The following is a 27063-nucleotide window of genomic DNA, read 5'->3' as shown; positions in this document are numbered from 1 at the left end:
TTTTAAAGACATCTCTAAGCTATAACTGCCACAAAATTCGTCAACTTGTACCATGGAAATACTTTTAGCCAGCAGAGTCTACAAAGTTTCTTCAATAATGTCCTTTTCTAGTTTGCTTTTAAAATTGATAAAGTTGTAATGCGCTGATTCTCTTCACTGCAGATCTGACCCATCACACGACTCTTCAAGAGGGCCACTACGCTCCAGATCACCTTCTGTGTTCCCATAGGAGAACACTTTGAAAAGCCCTTTTTGGTTCCAGGTAGAATCATTTTGGTTTCAGGTAGAACCCTTTTGGGTTCTATGTAGGCCCCTTTCCACAGAGGGTTCTACATGGAAACCAAAAGGGTTCTATTTGGAACCAAAATGGCTTCTCCCTGGAACCAAAATGGTTCTCCTATGGGGACAGCCGATGAACCCTTCTGGAACCCTTTTTTCTAAGAGTGTAGGTAATAAGCTGTAGTCAGGTGGTCATTACCAGGTTATGATGAGGTCTTAACTATGACCAGAAGGCTACATAATATAGCACATAATATAGTAGTCAGAATTATGACAAGCTGGTCAAATTGAGGTCACAGTTATGGCCAACTGGTTGTATGGTGGTCAGAAAAATCAGTTTGAAAAAACAGTTTGCGACCAGAATTAGACATCATAAAAAGACGTCAACCAGGTTTTGCCGACTGGGATTGGTTGACAAATTGTGCCTCCCACTAGCCAGGCGACGGCTGCATAGTGCAGTTGGTGAGAAGCAACTGCAGCGACTTGAAGGCGACTTAATAAAAAACGGCATGACCTTTGATCACGTAAAAAAAAAAAAGTTAATGCAGTCAACATGTAGGCACAAGTCGGACAATTTTTCTCCCCATAATGCAAAACACACTTTGAAAGGCGGGGACCAACGATGGTCACCAACTGGACAAAATGTATCCACTCGAACGCGCCCAATGCCTGGATATATGATATCTATGACATACTCATGCTAACCATACCTGAAATGTACCTGTAATCAGAGAGTAAGCTGTTCAGTCATATTTTCCAAAATCTTTGCTGTAATCTACACTTCGATCCTCACAGATCTTGTGTTTTGTCTTAGAACAATGTATTGTTGAAAAACAAAATGTACTAGATCTGGAGTAAGGCAAGTTGAAAGTAGTATTGTTTCTCTAATAAAGTTATGTTCCGGATGAAATGTCTCTTGGGAGAATGTAGATAGATAAATGTGTATATTGTTTGCAACGGTCAGTTTGGGCTGCCGGAAAATATATTATTCATTTAACATTAGATACGCTATATATACAAAAGTATGTGGACACGCCTTCAAATTTGTGGATTCGGCTATTTCAGCCACACCCATTGTTGACAGGTGTATAAAATCGAGCACACAGCCATGCAATCTCCATAGACAGGCATTGGCAGTAGTATGGCCCGTACTGAAGAACTCAATGACTTTCAATGTGGCACCATCATAGGATGTTCATCGGGAGCTTCATGAAATGGGTTTCCATGGCCGAGCAGCCGCACACAAGCCTTGCGCAATACCAAGTGTCGGCTGGAGTGGTGTAAACTCCATATTAATGCCCATGATTTTCGAATGAGATGTTTGACAAGCAGGTGTCCACATACTTTTGGTCATGTAGTGTAGCTTGCCTACTAGTTCATTACGATTTCCTCATATTCATGTTTATTGATAGCGTCAATAATACAGGTAGGCCTACTCAATAATAATGATTTTATTACTAAAATTCTAAATATTCCAATACAAACATTTTTATATATATATAGAAAAAAAAGTTAAATATTATTGTCTACACACATCCCATCAAAATAACGCCTAGGTTATCCTACTATTTTTCAGTCAGAATGATTAATGTGAATATATAAAATCTATGGAGGAACACAACTACAGGTAGCCTACCCTACCTCAATGTGGAGTGCAATCCCAGAATCTAACAACACACTATGAATCTAAGTTTGAAGGTTTTATACAAAGCTCTTATACAGAGGACACCCACTCAATTCCCATCAGGGTTTCATGGCGTTCTTGCTAAGCTTGTCACCAAGCTGTTGGATCAAGTCAGCTAGTTCCTCTGTGGCCTGAGACTTCTCCTCCAGAAGCTCATATCGCAGGCTGGAGATGTCCTGCTTTATCTCCTTCAGCTCCCCTGCAAGGGATGCACCACAGGTTATTAATCACTCAATCCACTACAGATCCATGTCACAGCCTTGCAGTTGTAAGAATGATCAGTCTTCCGTTAAGCGGGCACAACAGCTTTCTGATCTTACATATGGATATGAATCATAAATCACCTTCGTTGATTTCGTCATTTTCACTGTCAACCTGAGCCTTTAGCACATATCGCTTAATAAGCCTCTTCATAAGTTTCTGTCAAGAAAAGAGAGAGAATCTTAACTTTAGAGACATCAGTTCAAAATGTAGCACTTCTGAGTATCGTCTGATCTTGCTAATTAATCAAATTGACTGGTATTGAGGAAGTACCTGGTATCGAGTAGGATGTTTGATGGTTTTCCTAATAGTGAAGTCATCCTGCCCTGGTGTCCTGGTTTGAGGTCTGTACTGATTGAGCTGAAACAGAACAGAAACCACACACCCATTAAAAAATCCATTAAAGACTGACAACATCTAACGAGGCAGATATACATCTGGCTACAGCCACTCCCTCAAAGCAGACTTCTGACCTTAAATCGCAAATTGATCATGGCCGTATCCTGCTGGTTGTCTTGGAGACAGGCTTTGGCCTTGCACAGCCTCACCAGACAAGCCCTTGTGCGCAGGGCTAGGTAGTAGAAGGACTTGGGGCTGGGAACCAGGTTAAATGGTGGGGGAAGAGTATGTCCCTCGTTAAAGTAGGACAGCCAGAGTTTGGCACGGGCAAACTTCCACTCCACATCAGCATCCTCCTGTTGAGATTGAGACAGACCACCAGTGTGAGCATAACTGGAGAGTGATATGAGAGAGGCAATGACTCATTTATTTTCATTTGAATTCATCTAGTATGGTCTGATCATTTTACCAGAACTGCTCGCAACAGTACACTCATAAAATGGTACATGAATACAACATAAACATAACAGTATAATACTCACACATACTCACACACATTATTTCCCTTTGACCTCAAAACAGTGATTATTGACTTTTGATTTCCTGTGAATTCCCTAGTGGTATTTAGGCCTATTGGTTCCTAGTCTCACCTCAATCTCCTGATAGGAGTGATTGATCATTGCAATCAGCATGTTGAGCAGTACGATTACCATGGTTACATTGTAGACGCCAAAGAGAACATAACCAATGTTCTCTATGAACTTATGGTCATACTTCAAGACCACAGAGATAACCTCAGACAAGCCGAAGATGGACCAAAATAGAGTCTTAAAGCTCTCCTCCACTCTGTGAACACATGTAAACATAAATAATCAAACACAACACACACAGACTAACACACAAACACACACGAGCGGTATACGCGTGGACCCTGACATTTAGAAATAACACACAAATGAATAAATACACCTACAGTTGCTTGCAAAAGTATTCACCCCCCTTGGCATTTTTCCTATTTTGTTGCCTTACAACCTGGAATAAAATTGATTTTTTGGGGGGGTTGTATCATTTGATTTACACAACATGCCTACCACTTTGAAGATGCAAAATATTTTTTTTTGTGAAACAAACAGGAAATAAGACAAGAAAAACAGAAAACTTGAGCGTGCATAACTATTCACTCCCCCAAAGTCAATACTTTGTAGAGCCACCTTTTGCAGCAATTACAGCTGCAAGTCTCTTGGGGTATGTCTCTATAAGTTTGGCACATCTAGCCACTGGGATTTCTGCCCATTCTTCAAGGCAAAACTGCTCTAGCTCCTTCAAGTTGGATGGGTTCCACTGGTGTACAGCAATCTTTAAGTCATACCACAGATTCTCAATTGGATTGAGGTCTGGGCTTTGACTAGGCCATTCCAAGACATTTAAATGTTTCCCCTTAAACCACTCAAGTGTTGCTTTAGAAGTATGCTTAGGATCATTGTCTGCTGGAAGGTGAACCTCCATCCCAGTCTCAAATCTCTGGAAGACTGAAACGGGTTTCCCTCAAGAATTTCCCTGTATTTAGCACCATCCATCATTCATTCAATTCTGACCAGTTTCCCAGTCTCTGCCGATGAAAAACATCCCCACAGCATGATGCTGCCACCACCATGCTTCACTGTGGGGATGGTGTTCTCGGGGTGATGAGAGGTGTTGGGTTTGCGCCAGACATTATGTTTTACTTGATGGCCAAAAAGCTCAATTTTAGTCTCATCTGACCAGAGTACCTTCTTCCATATGTTTGGGGAGTCTCCCACATGCCTTTTGGCGAACACCAAACGCGTTTGCTTATTTTTTACCTTAAGCAATGTTTTTTTCTGGCCACTCTACCGTAAAGCCTAGCTCTGTGGAGTGTACGGCTTAAAGTGGTCCTATGGACAGATACTCCAATCTCCGCTGTGGAGCTTTGCAGCTCCTTCAGGGTTATCTTTGGTCTCTTTGTTGCCTCTCTGATTAATGCCCTCCTTACCTGGTCCGTGAGTTTTGGTGGGCGGCCCTCTCTTTGCAGGTTTATTGTGGTGCCATATTCTTTCCATTTTTAATAATGGATTAAATGGTGCTCCGTGGGATGTTCAAAGTTTCTGATATTTTTTTATAACCCAACCCTGATCTGTACTTCTCCAAACCTTTGTCCCTGACCTGTTTGGAGAGCTCCTTGGTCTTCATGGTGCCGCTTGCTTGGTGGTGCCCCTTGCTTAGTGGTGTTGCAGATTCTGGGGCCTTTCAGAACAGGTATATACTGTATATACTGAGATCATGTGACACTTAGATTGCACATAAATTGACACTTAAATTGACCAATTTGGACTATTTTGTGTATGTCCATTACATGAACTCCAAATAAAATCAATTTAAATTACAGGTTGTAATGCAACAAAATAGGAAAAACGCCAAGGGGGATGAATACTTTTGCAAGGCACTGTCCATCTCTACTTAAAGCATTTAATTTACAGGAAGAGGCAGGAGGGTACTTACGTGGTGAAGGCAGGGTTGTACTTGGCACCAAGGTAATAGGAATATAGATTGAACATGCCAATCATGAAAGCCAGGAAGACCATTATGAAGATGACCATGAACTTGAAGATGTCCTTGACCGTCCGGCCTAGGGAGATTTGAAGTGGGCCAAAGCTCTCATTGGCAGGCAAGATGTAGGCAATGCGGGAGAAACTGAGCACCACTGCAATGGAGTACAAACCCTCGGAGATGAGCTGAGGGTCGGAGGGTAACCACCTGTTCCTGGCTGAGAGAGAGAAACGGTGGTTACTATTAAATGTCCTTACCAAGGGGTGGCAGCACTTGTTCGTTTTATGACACTAAGGTTACTGTAATGCTACATACACACCCTGTTTGTCTGTAGACAGAGTTGAACCAATGCTATTATTATAATCATTTTTTAATCATAACGTATCACTGGCACTGACCATGGGTGTAGTATGCTACATTTGGAGGCAGTGAGGCGTTACTCAGGTCTATGTTGGGCATGTTGGGCACATACATATCCACATACAACTGGGCCTCAGAGGCCCTCAGGAAGGCCATGAGCCGAGCCGTGAAGGATGCCACGAAGATGGACAGCATGCCAAAGTCTAGCACGTTCCACAGGTGCATGATGTACTCCCTTGGCCCATCAGCCCAGATCTCCTTACACTCCGACCAGATCATCCCTAACAAAGAGAAGAGGGCTTTTCAGTTGGTGCAAAAGCCCTCTGTTTGGAGCATACGAGTGAAATTATTTCAGTACATTCAGATTTCATTCAGATTATACCGTGGTAAAGAGATATGACCAAGGAGATATGAATAGACTGGATAATAATGTCTCTCCCACAAAAGCAGCTGTTTGTAAATCAGAGTAATTTACCAATCACCCAATTCATGATGAGCATCTCAGTCCAGGAGAATTGACTGGTTTTGACCCTGAACACCTGAAGAGGGTGGTCTGTTATAGTCTCGTTGGGAAGGTTCTTGACCCCCTCGAAGCGGTCCGAGGCATTGATTACCAGCAGCCCAAGAAAGATGGTGAATGAAACAGCATGGGCCACAAACTTCATGAAGGGGCTACGGAGAATCTGACCGAACTGATACAGAGGAAATCAACCACATAAACGGCAACCATCAACCTCATGATATAAACATATCATATTTTTGTAATATAAAACGTGTTAATGAGTGATTCTGAGAAAACGATAGAAAGGGGATTGTGAATGTACCTTACTGCAGGGCACTATCCAGTATGCCATTGAGATGAAAGGAAGGCCGATTGCCACTCCCAGGACTATCCAGCATTTCACCCCAACAGACTGCTGCCTAAGTCCAGCTAGGTTCTCATACCACAGGGTCAGGAGCTGCTGCTGGCAGTTAGGATGGGCCACAAACTAGAGACATGATGAAAAATAACTTTGACATACTACAACATTGATAACCAGAGGCAGAGGGTGACTGCTTTGTCGTTGTAGAATCCCTACATTGATGGTTGTTAAACAGCTGTAAAACACCTATTTCATTTAGGTCCCATTCCAGTTTTTCTTTATAATAAACCCTTTATAGGGGACGGGTAGAATGGGATAATGTAATCAAAAGTGTGTTTCTCATTGTGCCCTTGAGATTGATTGCTATTCAAATTAAGAATTGTGTTAAAGACACAATTACAGAGACGCACAAAGACATAAACCCCATTTACATTTTAGTCATTTAGCAGACGCTCTTATCCAGAGCGACTTACAGTTAGTGAGTGCATACATTTTCATACTAGTCCCCCGTGGGAAACGAACCCACAACGCTGGCGTTGCAAGCGCCATGCTCTACCAACTGAGCTACACTGGACTACAGAGGGAGATTAACATTTTAAATGGCCTTTTGAAAAAAATATAATGTTTGATATCAGGTTGAGTGATTCAGCTAACCTTCTTGACCTCGTACTTAATGGCCAGTTTGACCCGACTGAGGCAGGGTCGACTGTGATCGCCGGGCAGAGCTTGGTCCACATCCCCATTCAAAATGGCCTCCACCTCCTCCGTGTCTCTGCATAAGTCAAGCACTCCCACCACAAAGTCCTTACACTGCATGGACAGCTTCCTGTAGTCATTCTACACAGAGAGAAGAGAGAGAGAGAGAATTCTGTAAGAATGATTGAAAAAACTCCAGGGGTCACATCTTTTGATGGATTGTTATGTGGTAGTCTCTCACTTTTTGGTCTGCATGCAAAATATTCTAATAGAAACCTGGAAAACCACAGATCAACCGTTTCTGCACTGACAAATACTGCATATATTATCTTCTCTCATTAAGGCAGGGTGTGTGAGAGTGTGAGTTTGAATGCCAATGTTTGTCACACATTTTGGTTCTTTATAATGAGCATACATTGTGTGTTTGTGCGCACACATTTCTACATGTCTTTCTGAGGCTGTGTGTGTGTGTCTTTGTGGCTAAGTTCATACCCATGTTAATCCTCAACCCAAACTATCTTTTTGTTTGATTAGCCTGATTACTGAGAGGTCAGTAATCAGGACAAAATAACAAAAAGATTAGACTGAACTCTCTGTGGATTACTTTTAATTAACAGCTCCCTCATACAATAACAGGAGGATTCAGGGCCGGCCCTAGGTATAAGCGACTGCTTAGGGCCCCCCACCATTTTTCGTTGTTGCAAAATCTCTCCGCCCCATAGCAAAATGTGTAGTATTGCAGCAAACTTGCTTTAAAACGGAAGAAAAAAAATAACTTAGGGCCCAAAAAAGGCTGCCAGGAGTCAACAGACTGGATATGAAAATCCTTGATTAGACTTGTTCTTCTCTCACTGATTCCCAGAATTGAATTCCCCTTTGAGTGCAGGTGGCTTATCTACAGGCACATGCACAGATAGAGGTCTAAGGGTGCCTGAGCATCTGTCCTTTTGCCCTCCTATGAGAAAAGTGCCCTTCAGATTGGTGGCATTTTAAATTATTACATTTTTATTTCCCTTATAGTCTATTTTCTCTCTTGTTAATTCAATACATTGCCCATCAAACTAGCTATAGTAATTTCTCATTTTTGAATCTAGGAGTGCCCACTGCACTCGTCCTGCAGGCAGAAGCTACCGGCGCTGAACGGTAGTGTAGTAGTTACTACCTTTTAAATTACGTGTCATCTCACAGTCAGGAACAGGGAAGGCTTTAATTTAACTGTTTGTTAGTAGGCCTAAAAGGCAAATGTCAGCAGCAGAACAAATTCCAATCACTGATTATCTTATGTGTCGGACCCCAGGAAGACTAGCTGTCGCCAATGGCGTCGGCTAATGGGGATCCCAATTAAATCTCAATCTAAAGACTAGTTAGATTGTTTCAACAGAATAGCTAACTAGCTAGCTAATTAGCTGATTTACATGATCTACAGCCCACCCCTGTTTTCCCTCTCTTTGAGCAGTAGGCTATAATAAAGGTCTGTGCTAAAAAATATACTGTATGTTAAAATTTGGCTAGACATCGTGATAATTTCTAACCCATGTCACAAGGTCAATGACTGATTTGAGCGTGTTCCCAATCTTCATTTTCTCAGAGCGGGATCCAATAATATAAGAGTGTTTCATTTGTGGGAGTGTACTGTACATTAACTACATCTAGAGAGAGAGGGAAAGGGAAAGAGATGTGAGAATTATTTAAATGAGGCAAACCCTAGGGGTCACGTGTCAGTCTCTCACTTTTTGGTCTGCATGTAAAATATTCCAATAAAAACCTGGAAAACCAGAGACCAACCTTTTCTGCACTGACAAACACTGTGTATATTTCATTAAGGCAGGGTGTGAGAGTGTGAGTTTGCATTCCAATGTTTGTGTTTGTCACACATAATGGTTCTTTATAACGAGAATGACCTGTGTGTGTGCGTCTGTGTGTGTTGGTGTGCGTGTGTGTTTGTGTACTGTGTGGCTCAGTTGGTAGAGCATGGTGCGTGCAACCCCAGGGTTGCGGGTTCAATTCCCACGGGGGACCAGTACGAAAAGAAAAAAAGTATGAAAATGTATGCTTTGGATAAGAGTGTCTGCTAAATTATTAAAATGTAGAAAGAGGAGATACTGTATTTGTGTGTCTACATTCATACCCAATGACTCATTTGAGCGTGTTCCCAATCTTCATTTTCTCAAAGCGGGTTCCAATAATATAAGTGTGTCAACACTCCAATAATATTTGAGTGTAGTGCACATGTACTACCTGATTTGATCTCTTCCCAATTAATCATGCCTGTGTGATCAAAAGACTGAAATCAGCTCTAGGGCTTTCAGAAATATCTACACAAAGCTTTGAGCCCATATTGCAAAATTAGTGAGCGGGAGGAGAGCATATGAGAGAGAAAGCAAGCCAATACATTACACAGATGAAAATATCCTTTAGCAGTAAACCCACTTCTTTCAATCCTCAAGCTTGGTCTTTATGTTTCTCACCTTGAACTCAGTCTCGATGTTGGCGAGGCGAGCCAGCTCGTTGCTGAGCTCCAGAGCGGTGAATACAGGGTCCTCACTAGACAGGGACAGGTAGGCAGCGCTGGCCAGCCCTTTATAAGCATTCATCCTGGAGCGGGAGTGGCTGAACGAGTCACGGCACTGCTTGTCATGACACTCACTACACTTACAGAAGTAGTCATGGGGCTTCTCGATACGCGCTCCCTTCATCAACAGAGTGTGGACTATCTCATACTCCTGGCAGTGTGCAGCCAGGATGACCGGGGTCACGTCATGGGAGAAACGCGTGCCGTCTTCGTCGTAGGCATAAAAGTCATCATCTCGTAGCTCCTGCTCCAGGGGGCTTAGGGTGAGGCGCAGCCCACCTCCGAATGCAGGGTGGGCCAGGATAGCCTCTACGATACGCACATAGCCCTTACTGATGGCCAATAGGAGGCCATCGCCCACACGAGCCAGACCCTCCTTCTTCAGCAGCAGCTCTGTTACCTCCAAGTGCTCATTACCCACGGCCAACTGCAGTGCATTCTGGCCCATGTAGTCCACAGAGTTGACGTTGAGGGTCTTGGACTCCTCCAGCATCTTACGCACCACTGGGATGTTCCCGTACTCAGCAGCGTCCAGGAAGCGCTCCTCCTCTGTAGTGAGACTGGTGCCCCGCTCACTGAACATGTAGGCTGGCCCACGGATAGCCTGCCGACGACCCTTCTCTCGCACAGTAGTTTTTCTATGGTGCATGGTCTCAACTCTGAATGGAGAAAGACGGTGAAAAAAAACTATTCAGACCACAAGGAAAATCACAGGAATTGAAGAGAAAAGTGAGTAGAAAAAAACACAACATTCAGTGCAGATGTTTACACTTTTCAAAATGATAGTCAAGGAGTGCTTGGATACTTTTTGTTTTCTGCAATGGCATGATTATGTAATTTCAGCATGTATAATTAAGCAATAAGGCCCGAGGAAGTGTGGTATATGGCCAATATACCACAGCTAAGAGCTGTGCCTGGACACAGCCCTTAGTCATGGTATATTGGTCATACAGTGAGGGAAAAAAGTATTTGATCCCCTGCTGATTTTGTACGTTTGCCCACTGACAAAGAAATGATAAGTCTATAATTTTAATGGTAGGTTTATTTTAACAGTGAGAGACAGAATAACAACAAAAAGATCCAGAAAAACGCAAAAATGTTATAAATCGATATGCATTTTAATGAGGGAAATAAGTATTTGACCCCCTCTCAATCAGAAAGATTTCTGTCTCCCAGGTGTCTTTTATACAGGTAACGAGCTGAGATTAGGAGCACACTCTTAAAGGCAGTGCTCCTAATCTCAGTTTGTTACCTGTATAAAAGACACCTGTCCACAGAAGCAATCAATCAATCAGATTCCAAACTCTCCACCATGGCCAAGACCAAAGAGCTATCCAAGGATGTCAGGGACAAGATTGTAGACCTACACAAGGCTGGAATGGGCTACAAGACCATCGCCAAGCAGCTTGGTGAGAAGGTGACAACATTTACATTTACATTTTAGTCATTTAGCAGACGCTCTTATCCAGAGCGACTTACAGGAGCAATTAGGGTTAAGTGCCTTGCTCAAGGGCACATTTACGTCATTTAGCAGACGCTCTTATCCAGAGCGACTCACAAATTGGTGCATTCACCCTATAGCCAGTGGGATAACCACGAATAATCGCACAACAGTTGGTGCGATTATTCGCAAATGGAAGAAACACAAAATAACTGTCAATCTCCCTCGGCCTGGGGCTCCATGCAAGATCTCACCTCGTGGAGTTGCAATGATCATGACAACGGTGAGGAATCAGCCCAGAACTACACGTGAGGATCTTGTCAATGATCTCAAGGCAGCTGGGACCATAGTCACCAAGAAAACAATTGATAACACACTACGCCGTGAAGGACTGAAATCCTGCAGCGCCCGCAAGGTCCTCCTGCTCAAGAAAGCACATATACATGCCCGTCTGAAGTTTGCCAATGAACATCTGAATGATTCAGAGGAGAACTGGGTGAAAGTGTTGTGGTCAGATGAGACCAAAATTGAGCTCTTTGGCATCAACTCAACTCGCCGTGTTTGGAGGAGGAGGAATGCTGCCTATGACCCCAAGAACACCATCCCCACCGTCAAACATGGAGGTGGAAACATTATGCTTTGGGGGTGTTTTTCTGCTAAGGGGACAGGACAACTTCACCGCATCAAAGGGACGATGGAGGGGCCATGTACCGTAAAATCTTGGGTGAGAACCTCCTTCCCTCAGACAGGGCATTGAAAATGGGTTGTGGATGGGTATTCCAGCATGACAATGACCCAAAACACACGGCCAAGGCAACAAAGGAGTGGCTCAAGAAGAAGCACATTAAGGTCCTGGAGTGGCCTAGCCAACTCCAGACCTTGCCAAACGTCAGCCTCGAAACCTTAATGACTTGGAGAAGATCTGCAAAGAGGAGTGGGACAAAATCCCTCCTGAGATGTGTGCAAACCTGGTGGCCAACTACAAGAAACGTCTGACCTCTGTGATTGCCAACAAGGGTTTTGCCACCAAGTACTAAGTTATGTTTTGCAGAGTGGTCAAATACTTATTTTCCTCATTAAAATGCAAATCAATTCATCACATTTTTGACATGCGTTTTTCTGGATCTTTTTGTTGTTATTCTGTCTCTCACTGTTCAAATAAACCTACCATTAAAATTATAGACTGATCATTTCTTTGTCAGTGGGGGATCAAATACTTTTTTCCCTCACTGTATACCACAAACCCAGAGGTGCCTTATTGCTATCATAAACTGTTTACCAACGTAATTAGAGCAGTAAAAATAAATATTTTGTCGTACCCATGGTATACGGTCTGATTTACCACAGCTGTCAGCCAATCATCATTCAGGGCTTGAACCACCCAGTTTATAATACACAACATCCTTGGTCTGCTGAGTTTTTTTATTGAGCCATTGTATGACAGGTGTCGGTCTCTCTATGGAGAGAGGTGTGATCGGCATCTGTTGAATTCTGATGGCTTTGATTGAAAGCCAGATGTTTGTTGTACATTACTAGCTAAGCAAAACATATCCTGAAGTCACTGATGGGGACTTCTGTCTCAATCCAGTCCTCTCTATATAGGGTTCATATGCCCAGTTAAATAAATGCAGCCTCATGGTGTTCTTCAAGTAACCTACACTCAGAAAGCTGTCCAATCTGTTTCAGTCCAATGACAGCTGCCCAGCTACTTGTTAAATGAAGCGGAAGGATGGGCCCGGGGAAATGTTACCACTCTAAATTTCATAAATGGGGCTATGGATGCATGGCCTGACAGTCCATGCGATCAACAGGATACAATAGTTTTACACATATTTGGCTATATTAAGTTTGTTTGCAAATACTCCAAATGGGAGTGTTATAAATAATATGAATATCATAAAGCAGGCCTACTCATAATTTGGGTTATATAAAGGTAAGACAGGTGTAGGAAGATAGTTGTACTAGACTGATGAGCAGTGGCGACCCGTCATCGTATTTTTTCATTTCTTCTGTTTTGCATGTTATTTTGACATTAATACGTGTCACATATCAGTTTGCAAACAATGTAAAAAAAAAAAAAATCATTGAGTTAATAAAGCCGAATACAAACATGGTCTCTGTTTTGCTTTCTTGAGTAAGGCAGCTCCAAAATGCAGGTGTTTCAGCCTAGCTCAGTGCTTTCTGTGGTGGAGGGGCAGCCAATGGAAAATACGGAGCGAGGGGTTGGTAATGTTCTCTAGTTGCGCCGTGATTGGCTCAGTGTTCTGTCACTCATGGGGACACTACATCACCGCAAAACCTCTGGGGAGAGCTCTAAAATTCAAGCCCCTTGGGTGCTGCCATAGACTTACATTAGAAGTGTCCATCCAAGAAGGCTCAAGGTCATTGGCCACAGATAAAAGGACGTCAAATCACGTTATATCTACCGTAGCTTTGATTGGGCTGATCATGTCAACATCATACTTTCAAAATCTTAGCTAGCAAGCTAGACAAGTAGTCATCATCATGAATCAAGTCGACAATCTACTGGCAAATCCTTTTCAATCCTTGTCATATGAAGATAAATTATAGATAAAACGTATCAATGCTCATCGGCCATAGGACATAAACATTACACAACAAGTTGGAAATCACAAATTCAACAATGAGTGGTTTGGAAGGATTCAGTGGCTAACTGCAAGCGTTGCAAAGCAATCACTAGCCTGCTATTCAGTGGAGTGGGTGTGTGGTCCAAGTCTGGGTTTAAAGGTCTCTTTTCCAAGCTTAAAAGGATAAACATTCAACACAATGGGCCAGAAAAGGTTAAATGCATTGGCCATGCTGTCAATACAGCATGACTTCTGCCACGTTTAAAAAACAACTGGGAACTCAGAAAAAAACGAGCTCCGACTGGGAAAATACGTTTTGAACGGTCATCCAACTAGGAATTCCATGTCGGGAACACTAGAGCTCCGACCTGAAGATCACAGACGTCATGATTCGACCTTGTTTTTTTCCCAGCTGTCTTGAAAGCACCATAAATCCAGAGGATGCCAGACTTTGATGACAAAATCTTCCCACAAGGACCAACATGCCACCTTCCTGTTCATTGTCTGCTTATATGCCCCCTTTATTTATCCTACGGTTCTGACTTGGTGTACAGGGAGAACACTGTAAGAACGGCCCATGTTCTGAATTCTGTCACTGTACATTTCAAAAGTGCTGAACAAATAGTTATATTGACTACATCCATCTTAGCTCGCTAATTAATGTCTTCATTGAAATTACGGATTGCCTCTTATCTGCTCGTTGTCCCCTTATGCCATAGTTTGTACATCTCAATTGTCAGTAGAAACCATATTTGTTTACATACACCTTAGCCAAATACATTTACAGTATCTCACAAAAGTGAGTACACCCCTCAAATTTTTGAAAATATTTGAGTATATCTTTTCATGTGACAACACTGAAGAAATGACACTTTGCTACAATGTAAAGTAGTGAGTGTACAGCTTGTATAACAGTGTACATTTGCTGTCTCCTCAAAATAACTCAACACACAGCCATTAATGTCTAAACCGCTGGCAACAAAAGTGAGTACACCCCTAAGTGAAAATGTCAAAATTGGGCCCAATTAGCCATTTTCCCTCCCCGGTGTCATGTGACTCGTTAGTGTTACAAGGTCTCAGGTGTGAATGGGGAGCAGGTGTGTTAAATTTGGTGTCATCGCTCTCACACTCCCTCATACTGGTCACTGGAAGTTCAACATGGCACCTCATGGCAAAGAACTCTCTGAGGATCTGAAAAAAGAATTGTTGCTCTACATAAAGATGGCCTGGGCTATAAGAAGATTGCCAAGACCCTGAAACTGAGCTGCAGCACGGTGGCCAAGACCATACAGCAGTTTAACAGGACAGGTTCCACTCAGAACAGGCCTCGCCATGGTCGACCAAAGAAGTTGAGTGCACGTGCTCAGCGTCATATCCAGAGGTTGTCTTTGGGAAATAGACGTATGAGTGCTGCCAGCATTGCTGCAGAGGTTGAAGGGGTGTGGGGTCAGCCTGTCAGTGCTCAGACCATACGCCGCACACTGCATCAAATTGGTCTGCATGGCTGTCGTCCCAGAAGGAAGCCTCTTCTAAAGATGATGCACAAGAAAGCCCGTTTGCTGAAGACAAGCAGACTAAGGACATGGATTACTGGAACCATGTCCTGTGGTCTGATGAGACCAAGATAAACTTATTTGGTTCAGATGGTGTCAATCGTGTGTGGCGGCAACCAGGTGAGGAGTACAAAGACAAGTGTGTCTTGCCTACAGTCAAGTATGGTGGTGGGAGTGTCATGGTCTGGGGCTGCATGAGTGCTGCCGGCACTGGGGAGCTACAGTTCATTGAGGGAACCATGAATGCCAACATGTACTGTGACATACTGAAGCAGAGCATGATCCCCTCCCTTCGGAGACTGGGCCGCAGGGCAGTATTCCAACATGATAACGACCCCAAACACACCTCCAAGACAACAACTGCCTTGCTAAAGAAGCTGAGGGTAAAGGTGATGGACTGGCCAAGCATGTCTCCAGACCTAAACACTATTGAGCATATGTGGGGCATCCTCAAACGGAAGGTGGAGGAGTGCAAGGTCTCTAACATCCACCAGCTCCGTGATGTCGTCATGGAGGAGTGGAAGAGGACTCCAGTGGCAACCTGTGAAGCTCTGGTGAACTCCATGCCCAAGAGGGTTAAGGCAGTGCAGGAAAATGATGGTGGCCACACAAAATATTGACACTGGGCCCAATTTGGACATTTTCAATTAGGGGTATACTCACTTTTGTTGCCAGCGGTTTAGACATTAATGGCTGTGTGTTGAGTTATTTTGAGGGGACAGCACATTTACACTGTTATACAAGCTGTACACTCACTACTTTACATTGTAGCAAAGTGTCATTTCTTCAGTGTTGTCACATGAAAAGATATACTCAAATATTTACAAAAATGTGAGGGGTGTACTCACTTTTGTGAGATACTATATATTCAGTTTTTCACAATTCCTGACATTTAATCCTAGTACATATTGCCTGTCTTAGGTCAGTTTGGATCACCACTTTATTTTAAGAATGTGAAATGTCAGAATAATCGTACAGAGAATTATTTATTTAAGCTTTTATTTATTTCATCACATTCCCAGTGGGTCAGAAGCTTACATACACTCAATTAGTATTTGGTAGCATTGCCTTTAAATTGTTTAACTTGGGTCAAACTTTTTGGGTAGCCTTCAACAAGCTTCCCACAATAAGTTGGGTGAATTTAGGCTCATTCCTCCTGACAGAGCTGGTGTAACTGAGTCAGGTTTGTAGGCCTCCTTGCTCGCACATGCTTTTTCAGTTCTGCCCACAAATGTTCTATAGGATTGAGGTCAGGGCTTTGTGATGGCCACTCCAATACCTTGACTTTGTTGTCCTTAAGCCATTTTACCACAACTTGTGAAGTATGCTTGGGGTCATTGTCCATTTGGAAGACCTATTTGCGACCAAGTTTTAACTTCCTGACTGATGTCTTGAGATGCTGCTTCAATATATCCACATAACTTTCCTTCCTCATGATGCCATCTATTTTGTGAAGCGTACCAGTCCCTCCTGCAGCAAAGCACCCCCACAGCATCATGCTGCCACCCCTGTGCTTCACGGTTGGGATGGTGTTCTTCTGCTTGCAAGCGGCCCCCTTTTTCCTCCAAACATAACGATGGTCATTATGGCCAAACAGCTCTATTTTTGTTTCATCAGACCAGAGGACATTTCTCAAAAAAGTACGATCTTTGGCCCCATGTGCAGTTGCAATCCGTAGTCTGTCTTTTTTATGGTAGTTTTGGAGCAGTGGCTTCTTCCTTGCTGAGCGGCCTTTCAGGATATGTCGATATAGGACTCGTTTTACGGTGGACATAGATACTTTTGTACCAGTTTCCTCCAGCATCTTCACAAGGTCCTTTGCTGTTGTTCTGGGATTGATTTGCACTTTTCGCACCAAAGTACGTTTATCTCTAGGAGACAGAATGCGTCTCCTTCCTGAGCGGTATGACGGCTGCATGGTCCCATGGTGTTTATACTTGCGTACTATTGTTTGTACAGATGAACGTGGTACCTTCAGGCATTTGGAAATTGCTCCCAAGGATGAACCAGACTTGTGGAGGTCTACCATTTTTTTCTGAGGTCTTGGCTGATTTCTTTTGATTTTCTCATGATGTCAAGCAAAGAGGCACTGAGTTTGAAGATAGGCCTTGAAATACATCCACAAGTACACCTCCAATTGACTCAAATTAGAAGTTTCTAAAGCCATGACATAATTTCTGGAATTTTCCAAGCTGTTGAAAGGCACAGTCAACTTAGTGTATGTAAACTTCTGACCCACTGGAATTGTGATACAGTGATTATAAGTGAAATAATCTGTCTGTAAACAATTGTTGGAAAAATGACTTGTGTCATGCACAAAGTAGATGTCCTAACCGACTTGCCAAAACTATAGTTTGTTAACAAGAAATGTGTGGAGTGGTTGAAAAAACAAGGTTTAATGACTCCAACCTAAGTGTATGTAAACATCCGACTTCAACTGTATATGTTATTATTCAGGAATATATGGCTATCCTATATTACATTATAAGACCATTGAACAGCACGACATATCCCAGATTGTGCATTGTATTAATATTAAGAATTTCAAGAAGGCGGTGTAGCCTGCCATATAAAACAACCAAGAAAAATTATTAATTTAAAGAGGCACGATGCAGAAATCGCTTCCCCATTTCCTGGTTGCTAAAATTCTAATAGTTGTTTTATTTTTTATTTTATTTAACCTTTATTTAACAGGCAAGTCAGTTAAGAACAAATTCGTATTTACAATGACGGCCTACCCCGTCCAACGCCCTATGGGACTCCCAATCAAGGCCGGATTGTGATACAGGATCTGTAGTGACGCCTCTAGCTCTGAGATGCAGTGCCTTAAACCGCTGCGCCACTCGGGATTACCCCTTCTCTTAATTTCAGTTTATGTGACAAAAGAAGCAAGTATAATGTAGAGAATCATTTTACCATTTAAACCGCTGTGAAATGTCTTTCCATAACCAAAAATATATATATTTTCAGCTGTTTGATGCTGGCATACAAAACCAAAAGTTAAAGACACAAAAACGAAACTTGAGAAAAGGAAGCATAGAAATAGTGCTCATAGAACATATCTACCCCTTCTTAGACTTTCAACGATAATGACAGATCTATTACAAAGATTTCTATGTGAATTTGGTTGGGTCCCAAAAAGTTACATATTGCACCTTTAAACATTGACATTTTGCTCATTATAAATGGCAAGCTTGTTCCTTTGATTTCATATCAAATGTCGAACAAAAATCAAAGTGACTTCTCCACTGAGCCACCCTGAAGTATAAGGGCTATTCTTGCTAATAGGACAAAATGTCCTGATTCTATTATGATGGTTATTTACCTCCCAAGTGTCGCACTTACGTTTTCTGAGGTAAGTTGCTGTGATCAAACTCAGAATGATCCCACTGACTTTCGAAATCGTGCGCCCCGACATCTGAAGTCCTAGGGATTTCTTCTACTTGAGTATGATATGCACCGTTGTGGTCCTCGTATGTATTCATCGACACGATTTCTTGGTCGTGATTGTCGGCGTCGCTGTATACCGTGTTATCATACCACTCTCCTCTCGGATTCTCTCGTCGTCTGTACAAAGCATCCGAAAGAGTCATACATCGGGTTAAAGTTGGGGGATTTAAAAGCGGGGTATCATCGACAACAGTGGATGGTAACGGTTGTGGATCAACCTCCCACTGCTCAGGTGCGCTCTCATGGCCTTCGTCTCTATTGGGTGGGGAGGAAACCGCCGCTGCTCTCATCACGAGTGTGTGGCTTCAGGGTGGTTCCAACAGTCTTCTCCTAGTCTAGTCCTGGTTCTGAAACAAAAAGATGCACCAAATAGCTACCAATAAATCACTCTTGAGCAGTCACAATAATTTGAAGTCCTGGTTCTGAAACAAAAAGATGCACCAAATAGCTACTAATAAATCACTCTTGAGCAGTCACAATAATTTGAGAGCAAATATCTCACTCACTCTATGCAATGGATATACATCTGGTCTAAACTGCAATCCAAATCAATTGAGACCCTTTTGTCTGTCAGCTAGTGGTAATCAAAACGGGTTTATATTTTTCATCAACTCGTCTCCAAAAAGGTTGACATAAACTAAACTCCTGTGTGATCTGTAATGGAGCAGACCCTTTTAACATGTCAGACTCAATCCCTGTTGTGTGATCTAGTGGAGCAGGTACCCATATATAACATGTCAGGTGCAATAATTGGCTTCTGTGAACTGCCAAATCTTCTATGATGAATTGGGGCTGTCTGTTGAATCCCAACATCCTATTTTTGGGCTTTGATCCACTTCAAAAGAGCAAACAGGGCTTTCAAGACTGGTGTGTTCTGTAGTGCAGCAGGTAGCACATTATGCTAGTCTAATGTGACACACCATCCACGCTAACACTATAAGGTCTATGCCAGAGAATGTAACTCATTTGGCCGTAAAGCTTTCTCCTTTCAGCATTGAGGATTGAGAGATATTTAATTGCCGAAGGTTGTATTTAGATTTATTACATGAATGTTATGTGGTTGGGCACTGATCTTGTATTGTGTGAGAATTGATAGCAAATCATAATGTGTATGCAATCTTCCTTGCACCCATCAGTGGCATATCATGCCGTTTCGCAAGGCCCCCGCAATGTCTGAGCAAACCCCCCTCCCCCAAAAAATATATTTTGTATTTTTCTGTGGAATTGTTTTGTTGTTGTTGCGGAAAACAGCTAACTGCTGAGAAAATGTTGCAGTTTTAAATCTAATCTCCTGTAATTCTAAACATTTTGCCATGGCTTATGACCTGTTCATATTGGGGAGGGGGCCCGACCTCCAGGGGGCCCCTAACAAATTAACAACTAAAAAATATATATGTATGTATATATTAGTGGTATGTCAGTGGCACCCATTCATGTAATTATTTTCAGTGAATTAGATTAGAATAACAAATCTGTGCCTGTATGGGTCATAAATGCAGCTGTAATGAATAAAAATCATTGAAGTTGACAAAGAAAATAGGAAAAGTACAGAATAATGTGCTGGGAAAATCAGTGAAAAACAACAGAGTTCAGATAATCTGAGTCCAGGTTATTATGCGATCCCTCTGGTTTAGCCTAATCAATGGCCTTGCATGACCATTAGATGCCAGGATCAATGGCTTTGATTACTGGAGGAACACCTCTGTCACGAGTGTTGAACACCCACACCGCTCAATGCTGCTTGATGGAGAGCCCTCCGTGCCTGGATACCAAGGTGCTCTGGCTACTGTGGAGGTCCAGGAAAACATTTTCCACAAAATTAGAGTGAACATTTGAAGTTTATGAAACAGAGTATCATAATATCAATGGAGGCTACTTAACATATGTTAGATCTCTGGGCTATGGGAAAATGTATAATGTGTAATGGTGGGATAGGCCTACATGCTGTAAACATGGATAGACACAGAATGCCTGATAGTTAAAATTAACTAAGCTGCATAATGAATATTTTGAAGATCGTCTTTGAGTATCGAAAGACAATGTAACTAAACTACCACATAACAATACACAAAAAGCTCAGTATTCCAGCTTCACATGATTCTGTAACCCCATCACCGATTATAATGCTGTTTCTGTGTGTCTGAGAGGAACCTGTCTGGCACACACCCTCGCACGCACGCACAGATGGACGTACGTGCACACACACACAAGGTACACCTGAAGCAATAAAGTTTGATCATCATAATAAAATAATTGACCCATGTGAGGCCAGTCTAGTGTGTTTCACGCATTAAAATATATTGAGTTTTTTATCAGCAAGACCATAAAACCATAATGTGTAATTTCCGTCAGTTAAATTAAAGACAGGATATTGAATGTCAGTGTAAATGTCCAATTACAACCCATCAAGCACAAAAGAACCACCATCTAATTCAAAAGTCACAGTTTTTTAGAAGGGGTAGAATATGCCTAGTCATGGCAAAAATCTAAATAGCATACTCCTTCCTACTGCTCAAAGCCCATTGGAGGATAAGGTCAGAGGTGAGGGACCTCTGGCTTTCTCATCCAATGGGTTTTGAGAATGATGCGAGGAGAGAGGATGGTAGGAGTATGCATTTGAGATTCTCCCATTGTGTTGATTGCGTAAGGTGACTGGCAAATCTGTATTGCTTTCACAATGTGCTCACTGCTCTACTCTGACTGACACATTTACCCATCAAGCCTTCAGTAGAATATAACCCAAAGGAGAGTGTCTGGTATGGGGTTTAGTAATGAAAAAGTGAAAATCCCATTGATCATAATTTTGATATTGGATAAGCTGTCCCAAAATAGTTAACCACATCACCACAGGATTAACCTCATGTAATGGTGAAGTGATGCGACCAAGGAATTTATCTGAGAGGGTCCATTTACCTGTGAATCAAAATTACATTGCTGTAGTGGCCTACCAATTTCAAAGACAGATTTAAGACTGATTTACCTATGTGAGGAAGATATACATAAACAATGTTAGTCCAGTCTTAAATTCACTAGGGCACACAGTTGTTTACAGTTTGTTATAGGTTGTTATGCTTTCCAGCTCTAATGGAGTGTGACCTTGTTCATGTCTTATAAAATAGCACCCTCTAGTGATCAACATAACACATTGTTTGATGTATGGAGTGAATTGATCATGCAAATAAAATATATGCCCAGGATGATATAGCGCTGAATTTATCATCGTCCATGGCTAGATTTCCATACAATTGACGACAGATTTTCATGCGAATATTCTAAAGTCCGCATGAATACAATATGGGCATTTTCCCACCAGAGACGTGTTTACATCAAATTGACTTGTTGAGGATAAAAGTCTGTGCGTGATGACATAGAGCACATAAAATAACTTTTGCAGTTAAATTCCCATGTACCGAATAAAAAATACAAGTTAAATGGGTTCCCGTTGCATTTTCAACTCTACTGATGGTTTTGTCACTAAAATTTTTGCTCATTCTGGTATTGGCACGTGCGCTCTAGCCGAACGCAGATTCAGTGCGGGTATAGCCTACGTGAGATTATTATGGACAAAAGAGCGAGAATTTTGATTTGTCAAATGGTAGCCAAGCAATGATATCACCAGAATAACACCCTCGATATTTATTGGAAAGGAGCATCAAGCTCATACCGTGCACTTTCACCACCCTGTAAAGTTCTTCATTTATTTAATCTCAAATCAAATCACAATGTATTTGTCACATGCGCAGAATAAAACAAGTGTAGACCTTAGTGAAACGCTTACTTACAAGCCCTTAACCAACAATGCAGTTTTACCCCCCTCCCCCCCAAAAAAATAATATGTGCAATGCAAAGAGTCTGGGTAGCCATTTGATTAGATGTTTAGGAGTCTTATGGCTTGGGGGTAGAAGCTGTTTATAAGCCTCTTGGACCTAGACTTGGCGCTCCGGTACTGCTTGCCATGCGGTCCCAGAGAGAACAGTCTATGACTAGGGTGGCTGGAGTCTTTGATAATTTTTAGCGCCTTCCTCTGACATCGCCTGGTATAGAGGTCCTGGATGGCAGGAAGCTTGATGTACTGGGCCGTGTGCACTACCCTGTGTAGTGCCTTGCGGTCGGAGGCCGGGTAGTTGCCATACCAGGTGGCGATGCAACCAGTCAGGATGCTCTTGATGGTGCAGCTGTAGAACCTTTTGAGGATCTGAGGACCCATGCCAAATCTTTTCAGTCTCCTTAGGGGGAATAGGTTTTGTCGTGCCCTCTTGGACCATGTTAATTTGTTGGTGATGTGGACACCAAGGAACTTGAAGCGCTCAACCTGCTCCACTACAGCCCTGTCGATGAGAATGTAGTCCTCAATCATCTCCTTTGTCTTGATCACATTGAGGGAGTGGTTGTTGTCCTGGCACCACACGGCCAGGTCTCTGACCTCCTCCCTATAGTCTGTCTCGTCGTTGTCGGTGATCAGGCCTACCACTGTTGTGTCATCGGCAAACTTAATGATGGTGTTGGAGTCGTGCCTGGCCATGCAGTCATGAGTGAACAGGGAGTACAGGAGGGGACTGAGCACGCACCCCTGAGGGGCCCCCGAGTTGAGGATCAGCGTGGCGGATGTGTTAATACCTAACCTTACCACCTGGGGGCGGCCCATCAGGAAGTCCAGGATCCAGTTGCAGAGGGAGGTGTTTAGTCCCAGGGTCCTTAGCTTAGTGATGAGCTTGAGCATATACAGTGAGGGAAAAAAGCATTTGATCCCCTGCTGATTTTGTACGTTTGCCCACTGACAAAGAAATGATCAGTCTATAATTTTAATGGTAGGTTTATTTGAACAATGAGAGACAGAATAACAACAAAAAGATCCAGAAAAACGCATGTCAAAAATGTTATAAATTGATTTGCATTTTAACGAGGGAAATAAGTATTTGACCCCTTTGTAAAACATGACTTAGTACTTGGTGGCAAAACCCTTGTTGGCAATCACAGAGGTCAGACGTTTCTTGTAGTTGGCCACCAGGTTTGCACACATCTCAGGAGGGATTTTGTCCCACTCCTCTTTGCAGATCTTCTCCAAGTCATTAAGGTTTCGATGCTGACGTTTGGCAACTCGAACCTTCAGCTCCCTCCACAGATTTTCTATGGGATTAAGGTCTGGAGACTGGCTAGGCCACTCCAGGACCTTAATGTGCATCTTCTTGAGCCACTACTTTGTTGCCTTGGCCGTGTGATTTGGGTCATTGTCATGCTGGAATACCCATCCACAACCCATTTTCAATGCCCTGGCTGAGGGAAGGAGGTTCTCACCCAAGATTTGACGGCTCCGTCCATCGTCCCTTTGATGCGGTGAAGTTGTCCTGTCCCCTTAGCAGAAAAACACCCCCAAAGCAAAATGTTTCCACCTCCATGACGGTGGGGATGGTGTTCTTGGGGTCATAGGCAGCATTCCTCCTCCTCCAAACACGGCGAGTTGAGTTGATGCCAAAGAGCTCCATTTTGGTCTCATCTGACCACAACACTTTCACCCAGTTCTCCTCTGAATCATTCAGATGTTCATTGACAAACTTCAGACGGGCATGTATATGTGCTTTCTTGAGCAGGGGGACCTTGCGGGCGCTGCAGGATTTCAGTGTGTTACCAATTGTTTTCTTGGTGACTATGGTCCCAGCTGCCTTGAGATCATTGACAAGATCCTCCCGTGTAGTTCTGGGCTGATTCCACACTGTTTTCATGATCATTGCAACTCCACGAGGTGAGACCTTGCATGGAGCCCCAGGCCGAGGGAGATTGACAGTTCTTTTATGTTTCTTCCATTTGCGAATAATCACACTAACTGTTGTCACCTTCTCACCATGCTGCTTGGCGATGGTCTTGTAGCCCAATCCAGCCTTGTGTAGGTCTACAATCTTGTCCCTGACATCCTTGGAGAGCTCTTTGGTCTTGGCCATGGTGGAGAGTTTGGAATCTGATTGATTGATTTTTTTCTGTGGACAGGTGTCTTTTATACAGGTAACAAACTGAGATTAGGAGCACTCCCTTTAAGAGTTTGCTCCTAATTCAGCTCGTTACCTGTATAAAAGACACCTGGGAGCCAGAAATCTTTCTGATTGAGAGGGGCTCAAATACATATATCCCTCATTAAAATGCAAATCAATTTATAACATTTTTGACATGCGTTTTTCTGGATTATTTTGTTGTTATTCTGTCTCTCACTGTTCAAATAAACCTACCATTAAAATTATAGACTGATAATTTCTTTGTCAGTGGATAAATGTACAAAATCAGCAGGGGATCAAATACTTTTTTCCCTCACTGTAAGTTACTTAGCTCGTCTGGTAGACTCGTGTCACTGGGCAGCTCGCGGCTGTGCTTCCCTTTGTAGTCTGTAATAGATTGCAACTCCTGCCACATCCAACGAGCGTCGGAGCCGGTGTAGTGCGATTCGATCTTAGTCCTGTATTGGTGCTTTGCCTGCTTGATGGTTCGTCGGAAGGCATAACGGGATTTCTTATTATCTTCCGGGTTAGAGTCCCGCTCCTTGAAAGCGGCAGTTCTACCCTTTAGCTCAGTGCGGATGTTGCCTGTAATCCACGGCTTCTGGTTGAGGTATGTAGGTACAGTCACTGTGGGGACGACGTCATCGATGCACTTATTGATGATGCCAGTGACTGATGTGGTGTACTCCTCAATGCCATTGGAAGAATCCCGGAACATATTCCAGTCTGTGCTAGCAAAACAGTCCTGTAGTTTAGCATCTGCTTCATCTGACCACTTTTTTATTGACCGAGTCATTGGTGCTTCCTGCTTTAGTTTTTGCTTGTAAGCAGGAATCAGGAGGATAGAATTATGGTCAGATTTGCCAAATGGAGGGCGAGGGAGAGCTTTGTACGTGTCTCTGTGTGTGGAGTAAAGGTGGTCTAGAGTTTTTTCCCCTCTGGTTGCACATTTAACATGCTGGTATAAATGAGGTAAAACGGATTTAAGTTTCCCTGCATTAAAGTCCCCGGCCACTAGGAGCGCCGCCTCTGGATGAGCGTTTTCCTGTTTGCTTATGGCCGTATACAGTTCATTGAGTGCGGTCTTAGTGCCAGCATCGGTTTGTGGTGGTAAATAAACAGCTACGAAGAATATAGATGAAAACTCTCTTGGTAGATAGTGTGGTCTACAGCTTATCATGAGATACTCTACCTCAGGCGAGCAAAACCTCGAGACTTCCTTAGATATTGTGCACCAGCTGTTGTTTACAAATATACATAGACCGCCACCCCTTGTCTTAGCAGAAGCTGCTGTTCTATCCTGCCGATACAGTGTATAACCCGCCAGTTGTATTTTATTAATGTCTTCGTTCAGCCATGACTCTGTGAAACCTAAGATATTAAAGTTTTCAATGTCCCATTGGTAGGATATATGTGCTTGTAGTTCGTCCACTTTATTATCAAGCGATTGTAAGTTGGCCAATAATATCGATGGCAAAGGCAGATTAGCCACTCGTCTCCGGCTCCTTACCAAGCACCCCGATCTCCTTCCGCGATTTCTCCTTTTCTTTCTACTGCGAATGACAGGGATGAGGGCCCTGTCAGGTGTCTTGAGCAAATCCCTCTCATCCGACTCATTAAAGAAAAATTATTTGTCCAGTTCAAGGTGAGTTCTGATGTCCAGAAGCTCTTTTCGGTCATAAGAGACGGTAGCAGCAACATTATGTACAAAATAAGTTACAAACAATGCGAAAAAACACACAAAATAGCACAGTTGGTTAGGAGCATAAAACGGCAGCCATCCCCTCCGGCGCCATTATGATGGTCCTGGATGGCATGCTTTCCCGACGAGTAATAGTGGGAGGACCACACACCATATCATCGCGACTCCAAGTTTACTTCGATATGATGGTTATTGTATTAATATTTTAGCATAAAATTGTTTCCACCGACATTTCTCGCATAGTTAATTTTACCGACACAAAAGATCCCACCTTGTGTAGCTTATTTTGTTTTGTCTACATTGTGAAGGTTTACCTACAAAATGTTGGGTTTCCATCAGGCCTGTCATTACATTTTCTATCAGACATACTTTACTCACATTAAAAGGTTGGATGGAAACCTGGTTCATGTTTGAGAATTGTCTAGATGGATGTACATTTCATTGGCCAATAGGTTAACCTACAGCCAATAAACTAAACTCGTGTGAAAGGACTTGGTTTGATAGAGAAGGAACACCTGCTGCTAATTTTCAAATTAGGGGTGCATTTCAATAGTCAATAGTGACTCTTTTCCTCCATCTGCATTGACTTTTAACTGCTGTTAAGGAGTGACAGCTAGACTATTGAGATCAACACCCTGTTCCTCAATTAAGTCTTGTTAGAAACGGCAGGTGCTGATTGGCTTGGGGGAGTGTATAGTAACTTGGTAAATCAGTATAAGAAGTGAA

General features: G+C 42.7%; 1 protein-coding gene across 1 annotated transcript; it reads right to left on the bottom strand.

Moving 5' to 3' along the window:
* Positions 1 to 1715: 1715 nt before the first annotated feature.
* Positions 1716 to 18923, bottom strand: LOC121573773 (short transient receptor potential channel 7-like). Its single transcript, XM_041886021.2, has 12 exons — positions 18547 to 18923; positions 9516 to 10278; positions 7006 to 7188; positions 6313 to 6477; positions 5964 to 6180; positions 5527 to 5769; positions 5081 to 5345; positions 3214 to 3409; positions 2698 to 2919; positions 2498 to 2584; positions 2308 to 2383; positions 1716 to 2162 (listed from the first exon to the last, which is right to left on the bottom strand). The coding sequence occupies exons 1-12, from the start codon at positions 18792 to 18794 to the stop codon at positions 2023 to 2025; spliced, it is 2805 nt and encodes a 934-aa protein (XP_041741955.1). The 5' UTR covers positions 18795 to 18923; the 3' UTR covers positions 1716 to 2022.
* Positions 18924 to 27063: the final 8140 nt, after the last annotated feature.

The sequence above is a fragment of the Coregonus clupeaformis genome, unplaced genomic scaffold (assembly GCF_020615455.1).
Source record: "Coregonus clupeaformis isolate EN_2021a unplaced genomic scaffold, ASM2061545v1 scaf0144, whole genome shotgun sequence".
In the NCBI taxonomy this organism is placed as follows: domain Eukaryota; kingdom Metazoa; phylum Chordata; class Actinopteri; order Salmoniformes; family Salmonidae; genus Coregonus; species Coregonus clupeaformis.
The sequence above is the reverse complement of the archived record's forward strand: the minus strand, read 5'-3'. Positions and strand labels throughout refer to the sequence as shown.

Bases quoted from the DNA above. Each gene is read 5' to 3' on its own strand.
- LOC121573773 (XM_041886021.2), bottom strand. From the start codon at position 18,794: ATGACTCTTTCGGATGCTTTGTACAGACGACGAGAGAATCCGAGAGGA. The intron at 6,478-7,005 runs GTTAGCTGAATC...TCATGTCTCTAG, and splicing joins TTAAGTACGAGGTCAAGAAG to TTTGTGGCCCATCCTAACTG. The intron at 2,920-3,213 runs GTGAGACTAGGA...CAATCTCAACAG, and splicing joins ACTCCTATCAGGAGATTGAG to GAGGATGCTGATGTGGAGTG.